Source organism: Odocoileus virginianus, chromosome 23 (assembly GCF_023699985.2).
Source record: "Odocoileus virginianus isolate 20LAN1187 ecotype Illinois chromosome 23, Ovbor_1.2, whole genome shotgun sequence".
NCBI classification, from domain to species: domain Eukaryota; kingdom Metazoa; phylum Chordata; class Mammalia; order Artiodactyla; family Cervidae; genus Odocoileus; species Odocoileus virginianus.
Window position 1 is genome coordinate 15,797,291 of NC_069696.1, and position 17,812 is coordinate 15,815,102.

General features: G+C 57.6%; 2 protein-coding genes across 11 annotated transcripts in view; one reads left to right on the top strand and one right to left on the bottom strand.

Annotated features, from left to right (window-relative positions):
- Nucleotides 1–2,826: 2,826 nt before the first annotated feature.
- LOC139030529 (collagen alpha-2(I) chain-like) lies at nt 2,827–16,776 on the bottom strand. Its single transcript, XM_070453062.1, has 12 exons — nt 16,640–16,776; nt 12,855–13,215; nt 12,218–12,328; nt 11,695–11,865; nt 11,377–11,627; nt 11,056–11,127; nt 10,827–10,943; nt 7,457–7,646; nt 7,064–7,270; nt 6,467–6,968; nt 6,204–6,411; nt 2,827–4,276 (listed from the first exon to the last, which is right to left on the bottom strand). The coding sequence occupies exons 1-12, from the start codon at nt 16,774–16,776 to the stop codon at nt 2,827–2,829; spliced, it is 3,777 nt and encodes a 1,258-aa protein (XP_070309163.1).
- ZBED4 (zinc finger BED-type containing 4) overlaps nt 3,351–17,812 on the top strand; it is a 29,446-nt gene continuing 14,984 nt past the window's right edge. For 4 of the 10 annotated variants that reach the window (XM_070453535.1, XM_070453536.1, XM_070453529.1 and 1 more), the window contains exons 1-3: nt 3,351–3,558; nt 9,130–9,355; nt 12,884–13,009. The gene's annotated coding sequence lies outside the window, so the exon portion shown is untranslated. Of the gene's footprint in view, nt 3,559–8,074; nt 8,256–9,129; nt 9,356–9,879; nt 10,016–12,179; nt 12,771–12,883; nt 13,010–17,812 lie in introns of all 10 variants that reach the window. The other 6 variants (XM_070453530.1, XM_070453531.1, XM_070453532.1 and 3 more) reach the window with 6 other exon arrangements.

The window sequence follows — 17,812 nt, forward strand, 5'->3', positions numbered from 1 at the left end:
CTGGACAAACTCCCCAGCGCCCTCCTGTCCGGCCGCTGTGTCCAGCAGCCCCGATCCACCTCTGACATGGGGGGCCGCTGCTCGGCTCCCAGACCTCGTGTGACCCTTCTGTGCCCTGCCGGCTCCGCCCCCTCGGGGACGCCCTGCCTCCAGCTCCAGTCCTCCTCCCCAGAGGAGCAAGGATGTCACCGTCTGCCTGGAGTGGGGGTGGTGCTCCCAGGGACACAACGCGGCGAGGGTCTGGTGGGTGCTCAGCACCCAGAGCCGCCTCCTGCAGCCGGACGGCTGCCCTTCCCCCTGGGCCCACCTGGGGTCTCCTCACCTGACCTACTGGCAGTTTTCCCCTCCTGCACACACACACACACACACACACACACACACACACACACTCACAGCATTCCTGCTGCCCTGAAGGGAAGGCAGGGACATGTGATGAGGACAACGGAGGGGCCCATTTTCAAGGTCCTGGAGCCACAAAGACCTGTACCCCAGGAAGAGGGAACCATGGACTCTGGGACTCAGCCAGAGACAGGCGGGTGTCTGCCCCAAACCCCTATGCAGATGGGGCTCCACAGCACAGCCACCCTCACTTCAGGCCCAGCCATCAGGACCCTTGATGTGGTCACCAGGGCCGGGCGCCCAGCAGCTTCCACATGTGACACCATCAACCTCATGTCCCCTGAGCTGGGCTTGGAATCAGTGTGGGGTGAACCCCTTCCAAGGACCACAGTGCAGCCCGTGTGGGCAGAGAGCCACCAGGGCGCTGCAGGTCAGCCCGGCCTCGGCCTCGCTGGCCTCAGAGCGGGTGGCTGGTCGCTCTTTATTCCTAAGCATGGACTGCACACCGCGGCCAGCACCGGGCAGGAAACGTAACCCTCCCTCTCTCCTGGGGCTTCGAGTCTGTGCTCAGAACGCAGATAAAACACAGGTGCTCACGCTTCTCTTGTTTGAGTTAAAAATAACGTCCAGCATCTCGGGCTCACAGAAAGTGCTCATCCAGGGTGTGGTACATGAATGGCCCGCAGCTGTTGACAGGGTCACGAGGTGGCCCGAGTCACTGGAACGGTCCGGTTTACGCTGGTGCCAGTCTCATGAGTGCCGTGCCCCATCTCAGGCCCACGGCGCCCCATCTGGGCATTCACGTTTTGCTGTTGTTATCCAGCCCCTCAGTCGTGTCTCTTTGTGACCCCACGGACTGTAGCACGCCAGGCTTTTCCGACCCCCACTGTTCAGAGTTTTCCCAGATTCATGTCCATGGGGTCAGTGAGAGATGAGACAAAAACCCTTCCTGGAAGAGGTCAGAGCAGGCACATCCGGCCAGGCTGCAGGTGGGAGAAGCGCACGCAGACAAAGGAGGGAGGGGGAACTGGTGAGGCCCTTGGGGAAGGGTTGTCGTCACCGGCCAGGGGAAACTTTTACATCCATTTCAGATCAGTGCTGGCACTCGCAATCAGCCCACCCATCAAGATGCAGGGAACTGGGCACTGCCCATCATCACACAGGAAGAGCAGGCCCTGGCCCCTGGAGCGCTCCTTCCACCCTGAGAGGCTGACCACAAACAGGTCAATGTCAGAGGAGAATGAGGCTGGGAGATGGGGGTGGGGGGGTACTGCTCTGTAGGGAAAGACCAGAAGGAGCTACGCCCCCTCCTCCAGATGACATCTGGGCAAAGATCTGCAGAGGTGAAGGGTGAGACAGGCAGCCATGCGGGGAAGAGCATTCCAGTTCAGGAAGAGTCCGCGCAGAGGCCCTGGGGTGGGGCCCAGGAGACCACCTGGGCTGGAGCGGAGTCAGCGAGTGCAGGCAGGCGGCAGGAGCTGGGCAGTGGGCACCACCACCAAGCTTTTAAGATCCAGTTTTGACCATGAGACAGCAGCCCCCGTGAGGCAGTCAGTGGAGGAATGACAAGCCGTGGGACCAGGTAAGAGGTTGCCCATTCATCTAGGGCACGAGCTGATGACTTCTTCCACAAAGGGCCAGAAAGCAAATACTCCTAGCCTTGCCTGACACGGGGTCTGTGCCCCAGCTCCTCAACGTGGCCTGAGTGGTGAACACAGCTGGAGGTGGGCCGTGAAGCAGAGGTTTCCCCTCTGTTCTGAGAAAACTCCAGTCAGGACACTGACATTTGAATTTCACAGAATTTTCATATCATGAAATATTCTTTTTTCTTCCCAGCCATTGAAAACTGAAAAAACATGCTTAGCTTGGGGTCAAATAAAAAACGCTGGCGGCAGGATTTAGACCGCAGCCATCCTTTACTGTCCACCCGCCAGCCCCCAGCTTTACAACAGACCTCCACCACCGTCCTGGGCCAGACAGAACCCAGCAGCCGCTGGGGTAGGAGAACAAAAGGAACAAAACCTGTTGCGACCAACTTAAGACTTGATAATAAGCAAATTAAAAGAGGGCGGGAGAAGGTCCTAAGTTCTCGCCCGCCTGTCGCAGAGGTCAGGCCTCTGGGACTGGAGTGCGATCAGAGGCCAGACAGGCAGGCAGAGGGCGGGGGTCACGGACGGGCAGGCAGAGTTGGGGGGCGGGGGGCGTGGAGGCCGTTGTGGGGGGAGACATGGCCAACTGACCCCACTGAAGCGGACCAGTCATTGTTGAACGTAAGACGTCCTAACCGTTACAGCGAGACTTAGGGAATGAACCTGTGTCTCGTTCTCGTACAAAGTGAGTTGTAGTCTAGAACAGGGTGACAAAATCAGTTGGAGAATTTATTTGGTCAGTGAATTACTGTGGGTTAGGAAACTGTCCGGGACAGACACGGAGAGCGAGCCCGGCCCGCGGCTTTCCCGAGACGACGGGCCCCCCGGTTCCCACACGTTAAGCTTTAATCCCTGCGCACGGCTGCACCTTATCGCCCTTGACTCCAGGGCCAAAACTTGCCCGGCGCGCACGCAGAGCCCCCCCGGAGCCCCTCGGCAGGACGGACGCCTTCCCAGGCTTCGCGGCCGGGCGGCGCCGCGCACCTGCGCGCACCTGCAGGCGGAACAGGGCGCCCGTCGCGCCGCAGCTCCCGATGCCGCGGCTCGCGTGCGCCCGCCCTGCCGCCGAGTCACCAGGAAGGCCCCGGCGGCCCGCCCCGCCAACGCCCCCCGTCCAGCCAGCGCCGAGTACCTCGCGGCCTCCCAACTGGCCGCCCGGGGGCGGGGCCGGCGCGCGGGGACTGCGCCTGCGCGGCCGGCCCTCGCCCAGGTGATGGCTACGCTTGCGCAATCGGCCCACGCCGGCCCGGGGTCGGAGTGCGCCTGCGCGGTCGCTCAAGCTGGCCCTGGGGGGCGGGGCTACGCCTGTGCAATCTGCCCAGACCCTCCCCATCAGCGGCGCCTCTGCACCTAGAGCCGCCCGTCCGGCCGGGCCCCGGGGAGTGGAGGGCGTGCGGGCACTGCGCCTGCGCGCGCCGGCCCCGCCCCCGGCCCCGCCCCGGCCGCGCGGGGCCCTGGGAGGGGTGCAGCGTCCGGCGGCGGCGGCGGCGGCGCGGGAGGGGCCGGGGGCGGACAAAGCCGAGGCCGATGAATGGGGCGCGTCTGCCTGCGCGGCCGTGGGGTCCCCGCGGTGAGTGCGCGGCTCGCTTCCGGGGCCGGCCGTCCAGGCACGCCGTCGGGGTCGGGGCCGGGAGGTCGGGGCGCCGGGGCGCCGGAGCCAGACCCAGGGGCCGGGGGCCGAGGCCGGACCCGGGGGCCGGGGCCGGAGGGCGAGGCCGGAGTCGGGCCGGGCGGGCGCGGGGTCGCCTGCGCGAGGCGGGGCGGGGGCGTCCTGCAGTCGCGGGGACCCCGCCCGGGCGGCGGACTCGGTCTCGGCGCCCGGACGCCACTCCAGCTGCGCGCCCCGCGGCCGCCGGCCCGGCTGACAGCGGGGCACCCGGGGCGCCTCTTCCGGCCGCGCGGCCGGCGGAGCAAGCGCGAGGCCGTGGAAGCGGGCGCGGACCCCGGGCCGGCCGCGGGCGAGCACGGGGACAGACGTGCCGGCCGGCGTGGGCTCTCCGGCTGACCACGCGGCGGACCCCGGGCCGCAGTCGCCCTGGGGCGGGGGTCGCCGGCCGGCAGACAGGTGCTTGGTGTGTGTCTGTCCTGAGGGCCTCTGCCCTCCGCCACCGCCATGGATCGCCTTACACGCTGTGCTTTTCGGGTGCCCCCCACCCAGGTACGGTATTTCATTTTCTGTGCGCTTCCAGGAAGGAGCAACCGGGGCCTCGTTTACACGTCTCAGGGAGCACACGAGACGCTTCTCATCTCTGCACGGCTCTGATGCTTCTCGGTTACCGTGCGTGTTTCTGGGTATGACATTCAAGTGTAAGTAGTGAAAGCCCGAATCAAACTGCAGAGCAGAATTTCGAGTGTTTTTCCAGTTGCGGTTTTTTGGGTTTTTTTTTTAAGACCCAAGTAACGACGGAGTCATTTGTGTATCTTCTTTTATCTTTTTTTCTGTGACCCACACCATCCTGCTTGCTGAAGAGAATTGCCAGCCCCCGAGACTCTCCTAGCATTTTAGGTGACTGTCCATAGACACACATACATGCACCTCTGCAAGCAAATCCCTGCCCAGCTGGGCCATCAGGAGAAGCTTCTGTGGGCATTCTCAAGTTTGGAAAAAAGGGAAGTTATTTGTTTTGAAGTTAACTCTGGTCAGATTAAGTCCATAGTTTTGAAAAACGCATCTCAGACTTGCATGAGACCAGTTTGCTAAGGCATTTTTGTGACTTTTTATATTAATTTTTGATGTCTTCTCTACATCACGGTGTTAAAATTAGGAGAGGAAGAAGGATTTAGTTGGAGTTTTTAAAAAGCACTCGAACAAGCCAAATTGCAGTTATGACTTAATTTCCATGCAGAGTTATCTTGTGAGAGGAGACTGCTTTCACCAGTTCATACTCAGGGTCTGCCACGGGCTGTCCGTGCAGGGGTGCGTGCTTCCTGTGATCCTTAAACAGATGGTATCTGCTTGTGGTGGTTTACATTTTCTCAGGAAAAGATGTAGCACAAGTTAAGAGATTCTATGAGTCTTCAGGAAGTTAATCTCCTGTATTGGAAGAAAGCACAGACTTTGAGTCCACATCACCCCACACGTACTGTTAATCCCTGATGTTTTCGGGTGTGATATGTCTGCTCTGCTTTTTCATGTCACTACACACAGAAGGAGGTTTGTGAGTGGCTCACTCTGCCAGGAGTGCTCCTGAAGCGCTGGGAAAGGTTTGAGGGGGACCGTGAGGGTGGTGGACTAAGCCCTGCGTCTGTGCAGAGGAGCCGAGGCCGCTGTGCTCAGTGCGTGGTGAAGGGCGTGTGTGTTGTCTTTCAGATCCTTGCCCGGCGTGGAAGCTGGGGAGTGGGCAGACCTGGGCCGCGGGGCTGTGGGAGCACGAGGCGCTGTGACCGCGGTCAGCCTGTCCTCCCCGCCACACTGTCTGTGTGTCTCTGCCCGGCCGCAGCTCCTCCTTCCCACTCTGCTCTCGTTCCCTCCTTCAGTGGGAGGACTGCTGGGCGCAGGCACACGGGGGCGCCTCCGACTGTCCCTCAGCAGCGCTGTTTCCTCCTAAGCTTCTCTGCACGAGGCACGCGGCTGAGAGGTGACGGCCATGCTCCTGGTTACCGCTCGATGTTTAAGGCACTGTTTAAATCCCAGGACTTGACGTAAGCTATAGGAGGCATCGTTTCTGTTTATGGTTGGTGTCTCACTGAATTCAGCTGCATGGAATCCCGCCCCGACCACCCCGCAGCCTCCCGGCTGGCCTCCCTGCAGTGTCCGGGTGTCGGCAGACGTCCTGTCAGGCAGCTTCCAGAGCGTCAGCCCCTTCTACTTCCCTGTCTTTCCCTCCCTTCTCCCTTAGGCTTCGTCACCGCCTGATTTTCATCACTCGGGAATTTAGATCACTTCTAGCTAACTCTCTGATGTGTGCTTTTGGCAGCTGGTATCCTGGAAGGCATCGTTAGGAATGAAAGAAAGTCATTTCTTCTCCTTCCTCCTGTTTCTGAGGTAGAGGGCCCAGGAGAGCTGGAGATGCCTGCCTCTGTGGAGGTTCCTCTTCTCTCTCCTCTCACCGGGCACTGTTCTACCTGCTGGGGCCACGCTGCAGGGTCGTGGTGGGGATGGACAGAGAAGAAGGCAGAGTGATCTCTCCAAGGAAGAGCACAGGCAGACATGGGCAAGGGTGACGGGCAGTGTGAGAAGTGCGCTCTTGGAAGACTGTTTGGAGAGGAAAGGACCTTTGCGTCCCGTGCCGAGGGGTCTCGGGGTGGTGGAGCGGAGACCCTGCGTGAGAAGCAGCAGTGAGGTGTGGAGCCCGGCCCCAGCGTTCGGGCCATGTCCTGTCGTAAGGCCCGTCGCCCGCCTTGCTCAGGTGTTTACCCTGCTCGGGTTCCGCTCTCCTTCGGGTGAAGGCCTTGCGGCAGCCGCCTACCCCCCCAGCGAAGTCTGTGCACCCCAGAAACCAGAGATGCTGGGCCTGGGCGGAGCGTCCCCTGCTGACCTTGGGCACTGCCCGCCATGGCTCCTCCATCCAAGCGGCCCTGCCCTGCCCGCCCCAAGCCCGCAGGCCTGAACGGAGGGCCCATCCTCACCCAGGGCCCGGTGACTGAGCCTGCCCACGGTCGGCCTGCTGGGAGGGAGCAGCCCGGGGTGTGTGCTGTTTGGAGTGGGAGTTCGGGTGCCACGTGGGCGCACGTGGACACTTGAACCACGTTCAGTGGCGGCCCGTCAGACCTGTGGCTGGTGGGACCGCCCAGAGTAGGCACTGGCACTGCGTGGATGCCCTCGAAGCCAAAGTGGAGCCAGCCTGGCAGCCCTGACCTGTGACCAGGAGTGCCTCTGGGTGGACAGGTTCCGCGGCCCTGCACGGAGCCCGTGTGCTGCTTGGGCCGCGTCAGGGTGCCCCGCCGCGTCTCCAGGAGGTAGCTGCGGGCCTGGGTCTCTGAGTTCGGCCCCGCAGTGCGCTCTGGCCTCCGCCCGGCCAGTCCTGGGTGGTGGCTTCTCTGCACTCAGGGCGGCTCCTCCCCGGGAAGATGTTCGCCGTGGCTCTGCACCCTCCGCAGGTGCGGCTCGCCCTCAGTGTGGACCAGCTCTGCACCGGTAGCCTTGGTGGGAAGGCTGCCACGTCCGAGGACGAGGCTGCCCGGGTGCGGCCTGGCAGCCCCCAGGTGCCCGGGGCTTGGGCTGCAGGCCGGCGTGCGTGTGTCCTGAAGGCTGGGTGGTGGGTTGGGAGCAGGTCCAGGCGCCGCTGCTCCGGCCCTGAGCTGGAGCGCTGGCGCGGGTCCCCCACCTGTGCCTTTGGACTCTGAGGAGACAGCAAGGGTCACAGCACGTCGCCGCTGAGCGTCCTTCTCTTCTCAGAAGAGGCAGTCCAGTGGTTTGGATTCACGCTTCAGCACATTGCCTGCAAGGGCCCGGGTTCAGTCCCCGGTCAGGGACCCAAGGTCCTGTGGGCTTCATGCCACCCAGAAGAAGAGAGACGCAGAGGCACGTTCTCGCCCCAGCAGTACGGCCGTGGAGGGAGTGAGCGGTCATCCTCGTGGCATTCAGCGGCCAGGCCGCAGTCCGGTTTCCCCACTCGGGACGTTGACTTTTTGAAGAGACTAGGCCAGTTGTCTTGCAGAAATGTCCCTGTGTCTGGGTCTGTTTGCCATTTTCTGCTTTGCCGTTGACAGTTGGCCCTTGAACAACACGGCGGGCAGTTGGGGGCCGCCCTCCGCAGGCTTGGCCGTCTGAGGATAAGTTGCAGCTGGCCCCCGGGGCCCAGCTGCTCCCACCCGCGGGCGCCACCCGCCAGGGACCCTGCGTCTTCAGGCGGCGGTGCTGGGCATCCTGTGTGCTGCCCTGACTGTCCTGCCGGGATGGGCCCCGCTCTGTCGCGCGTTCCTCCCCCTGCCTTCCACGTGCGTTTCCCTTACCTGTGACACGCGAGGAAGGCAGGACGCTGCGTCTTCTCCCCTCGTCACCCCTTTCCAGGGGCCAGGGGCTGCAGCGTCCCCCCTCCGCGGCAGATGTTTTCATTTTTCCTTTGATTCTTTGAGTATCAGTGCAGACTAGCAGATTTATCTGTTACATCGTAGTCTGCTGAAGTCTCCTCTCTTTGTCGTAGCGCTCAGATTGTCATGGCCGACTCGTGGGAAACCCGTGGAGCCGGCTCCTGGCACTGTCCTGGCGGTCTGTCCTTCCTGCAGCCGTGCTCTCCGTTTCCAGAGCCGTGGTCGGCTCCTTCTGTGAGCGCTGTGGTCCCCTCCCGGCAGGAGGGTGTTTAGAAACCAGAATCCAGGGACCAGGTGTGTTCAGCGTGCTTGTGTGTGACTGCGGCTTTAAGCACTGGTCTCGTGCACAGAGCTAGGAGATAAATTTTTAAAACATCAAGAGTTCATACTGATATTTTCAAAACAAATTTAAAATTAATTTCTCTTTTTTTTAAAATTATGTCTTTTTCCTAAAAATTTTGATTCTTAATGGCATTGGCATAGTTACATTTTGTTTTGTGCTAAAGTACATATAACACAGGTAAAACGAAAATATTATGTTGCCACTGCTAATGAAATCACTCAGCAGAATTTAAGGTATTTTTTCGTTTTTAGTTCGTATTCTGCTTCTGGTGAATAAAGTCCCTGGTGAACGTTCTTTGTTTGCAGTATGATCGCTCATTTGATATGCCTTTAGGTTTCACACTTGAAATTTCCTACATTTTAATGTAAAGGTAATCACACTGCTCAAAAGTCAACATTATATAAAGGATACAATCGGAAAGCTTACTTACCTTCATATTTCCTTCACTGTCTATAGGCAACCATCTTTATTTTTGCTTTATCCTGCAAAATAAGCGTGTAATTTGCTTCAGTCCTGTCCGACTCTTTGTGACCCCATGGACTGTAGCCCACCAGGCTCCTCTGTCCATGGGATTCTCCAGGCAAGAACACTGGAGTGGGTAGCATGCTCTCCTCCAGGGGATTTTCCCAACCCAGGGATCAAACCTGCGCCTCTTATGTCTCCTGCATTGGTTGACAAGTTCTTTACCGCCAGCACCAACGGAGAAGCGCCAAAATAAGCACTTCACACATACATTAATATTTGTAACTTAGCTTGTTTTCCCTCCTGTCTTTTAAGTCATAAAAAGGTAACAGCACTGTTTATTCTGTCTTGCTTTTTTTTCAGTGGTCTGTGTATGTATGGCGCTTCCCCACTGGCTCAGCTCGTAAAGAATCCTCCCGCAATGCAGGAGACCTGGGTTTGAACCCTGGTTTGGGACAGTCCCCTGGAGAAGGGAAGGGCAACCCACTCCAGTATCCTTGGCTAGAGAATCCCATGGACAGAGGAGCCTGGCGGGCTACAGTCCATGGGGTCGCAAGAGTTGGACAAGACTGAAGCGCCTGGGATGCACGTATGTATCAAGCCTTACTGGGGGGGTGTGAGTGGTTTTGCAGCCTGGCTGTGGAACTGCAGCGCCTGACCTGGGACAAGTGTTGCTATGTGTCTGATGAGGTGGTCTTCAGAGTCTGTCCCTGGACATGGGGTTACTGGGCCCTCGGGTGAAAGTGACTTGGTAGGGGTCTCCAGCGTCCTCACTGAGGGTTCTACCAAACTTTGGGGCCTTTCCTCTGATTGGGTGAGATGACTTGAAGTGTTTTCCTTTAATCTGCTGCATCTGCAGCGTGAGGAGTGGAGAAGCATGCGTTATCTGGTCGGGGCCTGCACGAAAGCTGGTCGCTGTGTTGGGAAGCCGCTGAGCACGCGTGGCCGCTGCAGGGCGGGAACTGGGGCGTGTGCACATGGGATCCCGCTCTGACAGGCACTCCGGTGTTACAGCAGCCTGGGAGGTGCTTTCTTTAATTCTTAAGATGAAAAATAACTGCATGTTCCCCAAGCCAGAACACACGCCTGGGATTGACACGGTGTTTTTTCCAGCCCGTGGAAAGAGCCTCTGATGGGCTGCCTCTGCCTTTGGGTGCTTTGCTGTCGAAGCTGAAACACGTGCAGTCAGTCTCGGCAGACCTGGACTCTGGATCCACCCTCTCTGCCCCTCTCCTCCCTCCTGTCTCTGGTCAGTGTAGGGGGCTGTGCTCCCTGCTGGGCGGAACCCCACACTCCTGGTCACCAGTTGCAGAGTGACCCTCTGGCTGTCGGGGGTGGGGGGCGGGGGGCAGGGAGGCCCACCGCGTCTGTTGTAGGAGGAGGCTGTTTCACCTGCTGCCCGTGACCACCGTTTGACAGTTGTGTTGATGATTTCCCTCTGGGCTGGTTCTTACTTGCTGGACATAGAAGCCATACCGCGGGACAGCTGGTTCTGGGTGCCACCCAGGCCCTGTGACCAGGTGGCCTCACCTTCAAGGCCAGAGGAGCATCTCCAGAGCTCTGGGATGGGTGGCCTCCCACCCGTACAGAAGTACCCACAGTGCCTCAGGCACAGAATCCTTCTGTGGTGTGAGAGCTAAAGCCAACATCCATTTGCCTTTCTAAATACTTGGTGCAAAAATAGAAAAAGTAGTAGTAAGCTGCTAGAGCCCATGACAGCATTTTTCCTAAAACAGAAGCATCAGGGGCTCCCTGGTGGTCCAGTGGTCGGGCTCTGGCTCCATTGCAGGGGCGTGAGTTTCGTCCCTGCTCAGGGAACTGAGATCCCCGTGCAGCCAAAAGGAAAAGAAGTAGAAACATCACACTTAGGACTTTGAGATAGTGTGTAGGGAACTGGTCCAGAGGAAGACGTAAATTGGAAGACAGCGGCCTCCCCGAGAGCCCCGTCCCAGGCGCGCACTGGCGTTACCCCTGGCGCCGGCCCTGGGTCTGGCTGGGGTGGTGTTGGCGTTACCCCTGGCGCCGGCCCTCGGGTCTGGCTGGGGTGGTGTTGGCGTTACCCCTGGCGCCGGCCCTCGGGTCTGGCTGGGGTGGTGTTGGCGTTACCCCTGGCGCCGGCCCTCGGGTCTGGCTGGGGTGGTGTTGGCGTTACCCCTGGCGCCGGCCCTCGGGTCTGGCTGGGGGGGTGTTGGCGTTACCCCTGGCGGTGGCCCTGGGTCTGGCTGGGGTGGTGTTGGCGTTACCCCTGGCGCCGGCCCTCGGGTCTGGCTGGGGTGGTGTTGGCGTTACCCCTGGCGCCGGCCCTCGGGTCTGGCTGGGGGGGGTGTTGGCGTTACCCCTGGCGCCAGCTCTCGGGTCTGGCTGGGGTGGTGTTGGCGTTACCCCTGGCGCCGGCCCTGGGTCTGGCTGGGGTGGTGTTGGCGCTACCCCTGGCGGTGGCCCTCGGGTATGGCTGGGGTGGTGTTGGCGTTACCCCTGGCGCCGGCCCTGGGTCTGGCTGGGGTGGTGTTGGCATTACCCCTGGCGCCGGCCCTCGGGTATGGCTGGGGGGTTGTTGGCGTTACCCCTGGCGCCGGCCCTCGGGTATGGCTGGGGTGGTGCTGGCGTTACCCCTGGCGCTGGCCCTCGGGTCTGGGTGGGGTGGTGTTGGCGTTACCCCTGGCGCCGGCCCTGGGTCTGGCTGGGGTGGTGTTGGCGTTACCCCTGGCGGTGGCCCTGGGTCTGGCTGGGGTGGTGTTGGCGTTACCCCTGGCGGTGGCCCTCAGGTCTGGCTGGGGTGGTGTTGGCGTTACCCCCGGCGCCGGCCCTGGGTCTGGCTGGGGTGGTGTTGGCGCTACCCCTGGCGCCGGCCCTGGGTCTGGCTGGGGGGGTGTTGGCGTTACCCCTGGCGGTGGCCCTCGGGTATGGCTGGGGCGGTGTTGGCATTACCAGGCCCTGGGTCTGGCCGGGGCGGTCCCCGCTGGCAGCACCGTGGTCCTGTGAGTCTTCCCTGCCCTTGGTTTCCTCGGGGTGGGCGGTGGGCTCGGGTTTGCTCTCTGGGGAGACAGCTTCCGCAGGTGTGCGGGCCCCCCCCCCCCCCGACGCTGCCCCGGGGTGCACCTAGTGCGGGCGTTAATGAGCACCCGGGTCGAGGTGGAGCCGTTCGCCTGAGCTCCTGCGTCTCTGTTCAGGAGCTGGACGTGGAGTGGGAGCCCTGCCCTGGCTCTCTGGTGCTGTAGCTGATATAAGGAGCTGAGGGTAGATTTCTCTGTCACTTCTCAAAGTAGTGAATCATTTGCCTTCCATCATCCTCCAGACGTGACCGATTGAGGATTTTATTGGAGGATTAGGCATTAATAGACTTAAACATTTGATGAGTTTTGATGTATAATGCTGAGCCTTCTTTACGTTCAGATTATCTCATTTCTGGACAGGGGAGCCCTTCAGGTTGACGCCTGGATCCTTCCCGCACCGCCCTCGTCTGCTTGCAGAGGTCCTGGCTCCCTGGTTCCCCAGAGCATCCTCGGCTCGCTTCCTGTTCTTCCCGCCCCTGGACCTCGTGGTCCTCGGGAACCCTCGGCTCCTTTAGCGGGAGACGTGTTAGAGCTGTGTCTGGAGGTTGCGGGGGTTGCTGCTCTCGGGACTTTGCACTGAGCAGAGCTGGTCAGAGTGACCAGGGTCCCCCAGGACTGCAGGATGCGCGTCTGGCCTTCCCGGTCCGTCTCTGCAAGGACAGGGGGACCGGAGCCCGCCTCCCCCGCTCTGCGTGCGGCCCTGTCCTTGCTGAAGGCAGCCCAGTGTCTCTGGCCCAGCAACCCGCGTGTCGTCCAGCCCCCTCCCTCGGGCTCAGGGCCAGCGCTGGAGCGCTGCACGGCGCCCGCCTTCTCTCCCGGGACCCTCACTCAGGGCGCCCTACCGGGAAGATGCCGTGAGCACGCCTCCAGGCTTCTGGGCTGAGGTTTGTTCTCCGGTCGACGTCTCAGGAAGGACTCAAGGAAAGACGCCTCCTGAATTCTTGTTCGTTGGTAATAGTTTCTCCACGTCCTTTGTACTTGAACGTCAGGTTGACTGGATGTAAAACGCTTGTCTCGCGTGTTTCCCTTGCATACCTTAAACACGTTCTTCTGTTGTCTTGCAGCATAAAGCCTCGCTGTCAGACTCGTGACGGTTTCCATTCCCTCCCGAGCGACCGTGGTTTTTGCCTGATCGGCCTTCTCAAGTCCGGTGGTTTTCCTAGGCTCTACCTGCACGCTCAGTGTTACAGGTGCGTTGTCTCCGCTCTGCATGGCGCCCTTCCTGTGTTTCGGCGACTGTGCTTGCATGCTGAACGCCACTCCTGGCTGTGCGGGTCTCTGCTGCTGCACCGGCCTTGCTCCAGTCGCTCTGAGCAGGCGCTGCTCTCGTTCTGACACGCAGGCTTCTCGTGCAGAGCACGTGCCCTGGAGTCCGTGGACTCGGGAGTTGCGGTTCCTGGGCTCGAGAGACAGGCTCGGTGGTTCCGGCGCACGGGCTTAGCTGCCCTGCGGCATGTGGAATCTTCCTGGATTGGGGATCAAACCAGTGTCCCCTGTATTGGCAGGATTCTTCACCATGGAGCCGCCAGGGAAGCCCAGCGTGCTCCTTCAATGCACCGTTTTATTTGAGGGTTTTCAGTAATCTGTTCTCTTGCCCTTTCCCCCTTTTTTGTGGGGAAACACCTTGCTTGTACATATGTTGGATTTTCTTTACCTAATCTTTAAATTGGTCAGCTTCTTCTCAGTCTTTTTGTAATCTGTTTCTTTTGCATTAAATTTTTTTCTTTCCTAAACTCTTCTGTTGATCTTAAGCAATCCTCTGTGGAGTTTATTTGTTCTTTTGTTGCTTGTAACTTAGTCTTTATTCTAAAATGACATTTTACTTTTACTTGTAATAGTTTCTTAGGATCTGTAATCTCATCTCAGTGGTTTTCTGTCTTGATTTATTTGGTTTTTCATTTATTTATTTATTTATCTTGGTTTTTCTGTAGCTTCTTTTGAAAGAAGTTACTCGATTTCACTTGGTCTGTGTTTATATTTTTCTAGTGCGCTTTCATTACCTATAGAGACGTTTTCCGCTTTCAGCACTTTTTCTCTCATCCTCGTGTAGGATTTAATCCTAACCCTTTCCTGTTGTTCACTGTGTTAGTTTTCTAGTGGTGCTTTAACGAATCACCAGACTTGGTGGTTGAAGACAGCATACGTTTGGAGGCCAGCAGTCTAAGCTCAGTGCCCTGGGCTTCAGTCACGGTGCTGGCAGGCTTCCCTCCTGGCGGCCTGGCAGAGGCTGGCTCCTCACCCTTCCCTTCAGAGGCCCCTGCGTCCCAGCGGGTGGGCCCTCCCGGCCCTCCCGGCCCTCCCGGCCCTCCCGGCCCTCCCCAGGTGGGCCCTCCCCACCCCCGTCTTCCAAAGCCAGCGACGCTGCATCTCTCACCTTCCACAGTCATATTTTCATTTCTCTCCTCTGCCTCTTTCTTTCACTTTCGAAGATCCATGTGACAGCACTGCGTCTGCCCAGATAATCAGGGTAGTCTTCTCATCATCCTGGATCAGTAACCTTTATTCCATCTGCATCCTTGCTGACAGTTCTCCTTTGCTGTGTAACTTAACATAGTCGTAGGTCTGAGAATTCAGGCGTGGTCTTGTTTGAGGGCCCTTTATTCTGTCTGCCACACTCACGTTATCAGATACTAGTTGGCTTCACATCCGAGGAGGAGAGGTGCCTCAGGAAAACTTTTCCTGACTTCCTGGTGCTTCCTCTTCTGCAGACTTCCGTTGTTGTTGTTTAGTGGTGAGGTCGCATCTGACTCTCTGACCCCATGGACTGCAGCACCCAGGCTATTCTTTCCTCCACCATTTCCTCAAACTCATGTCCACTGAGTCGGTGATGCCATCCAACCATCTCATTCTCAGCTGCCCCCTTCTCCTCCAGTCCCCAATCTTTCCCAGCACCAGGGTCTTTTCCAGTGAGTCAGCTCTTCACATCAGGTGGCCAAAGGATTGGAGCTTCAGCTTCAGCATCAGTCCTTCCAAAGAATACTCAGGGTTGATTTCCTTTAGGACTGGTTTGATTGCCTTGCTGTCCAAGGGATTCTCTTTAGTCTTCTCTAGCACCACAGTTTGAAAGCATCAGTTCTTCGGTGCTCAGCCTTTTTTATGGTCCAGCTCTCACATCTGTACATGACTACTGGGAAAATCATAGCTTTGACCATACGGACCTTTGTTGGCAAAGTAATGTCTCTGCTTTTTAATACAGAGAGATCACTAACACACAAGGCCTCCCTTGTGGCTCAGCTGGTAAAGAGTCCGCCTGCAATGCGGGAGACCCTGGTTTGATCCCTGGGTCAGGAAGATCCGCTGGAGAAGGGATCTGCTGCCCACTCCCGTATTCTTGGATTTCTCTTGTGGCTCAGCTGGTAAAGACTCCACCTGCAATGCGGGAGACCTGGGTTCAATACCTGGGTAGGGAAGATCCCCTGGGAAAGGGAAAAGCTACCTACTCCACAGTTCTGGCCTGGACAATTCCATGGACTTTACAGCCCATGGGGTCGCAGAGAGTCGGACATGACTGAGTGACCTTCACTTTCATCACTAAAAATGCGGCGGCCTCCACGCCTGCATCTCACGTTGTGTGTCTGGGAGGGTTGCAGTTTCCTTTCCCTGTTGTCTTTGACTTTGGTGCCCAGGTGACCCTGGCCTCTCACAATGAACTGGAAAGTATGCTGCCCTCTTTTCAAAGAGTTTGTCGGGTAATGATGGCATTTCTTCTGTAAGTGTTTGATAAAATTCACCAGTGGAGCTGTCTGGGCCTGCGTTTTTGTTTGTAGAAATTTTTAAGATACTAATTCAATGTCTTTATTTGTCATAGGTCTGTTGTTACTTTCTATTACTTCCTTGAATCACTTTTATTAACTACTTTCTAGAAATTTTTCCATTTCGCCTAAGCCATTGAGTTTGTTGGTAGAAAACTGTTCACTGTGCCCTCTTGAGCTTTGTTCAGCTTCTGAGGACGCAGTGGAAACGCTCCCGCGTTTCTGCAGCCTGTCTTCTTTCTTCTTGGCTGCTCTAGGGATTCAGCAGCTTTGTTGATGTTTTCAAAGAGCCAACTTTTGGTTTCATTGATGTTCTGTATCACTTTTCTGTTTTCTATTTCATTAATATGAAGTCTAATTTTTATTATCTCCATTTTTCTATGTTGGTTTTTTTTCATTTATTTTTATTAGTTGGAGGCTAATTACAATATTGTAGTGGTTCTGTGTTGGTTTTGTTTGCTGTTTTTCTAGTTTACTTTTGTTCTCTTTTCAATCTGGAGGTGAATGCATACATTGATTTGAGGTATCTCTTCTTTTCTAAATACGGATATTTGAAGCCATAAATTTCTCTCCAAGCACCACTTTAGTTGCATCTCACGTATTTTGGTTTCTTGTGTCTTTATTTTCATTCAGATGAAAATATTTTCTTCTTCTTTCTCTTGTACTTTCACTTTAACCGTGGATTATTTAGAAATGTGTTATTATTTCCAAGTATTCATTGATCTCTCAAGTTTCCTTCTGTTGTCTAGTCCCCAAGTCATATCTGACTCTTTGTGACCCCTTGGGCAGTAGCCCACTGTTTTATAATTTAGCTTCATTGTGGTTGAAGGATGTATCCATACAATTTCAGCTTTTTCATTTATTGATGCTTGTTCTGGGCTCATCCTGTGGTCTGCGCCGTGGAGCGTGCTGTGTGCAGTTGGACGGGGCCCTGTGAGGAGCTGTGGCTTCGGCCTGGCTGATGAGCAGCATTGTCCCGGCGTCTGCTCCCCGCTGACCCCATCTCCTGCTGTCCTAGCTGACGTCTCCTCAGGTCTCCGGATCCTTCTGCCAGCTGCTGAGCCTGACCCCATCTCCTGCTGTTCTAGCTGACGTCTCCTCAGGTCTCCGGATCCTTCTGTTCTAGCTGACGTCTCCTCAGGCCTCCGGATCCTTCTGCCAGCTGCTGAGCCTCTGGCGAGGATGTCACTGCAGTTCAGATCCATCATGCTAACTTCAGAGTCGGTTCTCTTTCATCGTTTCTCTGTATGCTGACACTTGGCGAGGCATTGTCCTGCCCTCCTGAAGTTTCTTTATATGCGGTTTCTTTTAGTTCTTTCAGCATATTATAGTAGCTGACTTAAAGTCTTTGTCTAGTGAGTCTAACCTCTGAACACCCTCAAGGACAGTTTCTTGGTTTATTTTTCCCCCACATTCCTGGGTTTTTTGCACGTCTTGTAATCTCCTTGTTTCGGTTGAAAGCTGGACGTTGTTTGTTGTTCTTGTTGGGGCTTTGTTTCACTTCTGCTGGCTTGCCCCTTTAGTTCCCTCCGGGGCTGGTTTGCAGAGTCTGCAACCCTGTAGTGGTGGACCCTGCAGTCTGCGTGCCTGCTGGTGCAGAGGGCGGCTGCTGAGGCGTTTCCTTGTGCCGCCAACAGTGCATCCGCTGTCTCTGCTGTACAGGTGTGTGTGTGCTAGGACCCGCTGTCCCCTTCTGCTTGCTCAGGGCGTCAGGTCAGCCGGCGGTGAGAGATTGGGTCCCGCAGGTCTTTCCTGGTCTTCTCCTGCTGCAGCCGCAGAACTCTGTCAGAGCCTTTCCCAGCTCCCTCCTCTGCCTGCTGGACCTGGAGTGGCTCCGGTGTTGCGGAATTCCTGGGAGAGGGCTTTTCAACTGCGGCTCTGAATCAGATGAAGTAAACGCCATGCACTGTGACGGGGGCTTTTCCAGGGACCTGGATGCACATCTGGCGGTGACCGTGCTCTGGAGAGTGGCCTTTCTGCTGGACGCAGGCCGAGGCTGCCCCTCTGCGGGCTGCTGTCTGTCACAGCAGCCGTGGTCGTGCGGTTCCCCGGGGAGGCAGGCTGGAAGTGAAGTGCAGGGCAGAGCCCCCAGGGTCTCGCCTAATCCGTGCTCGGGCGGCTGCGAGCCTCGGCTTGGCCCAGAGCTGCGAGCAGGGTGGGGTTGACACCCTCTGGGCAGGTGTGGGGGTCCTCTCCCACCTCGCTGAGCAGGGCCGTGGCCTGAGCTTTCCCCTCCCTCCT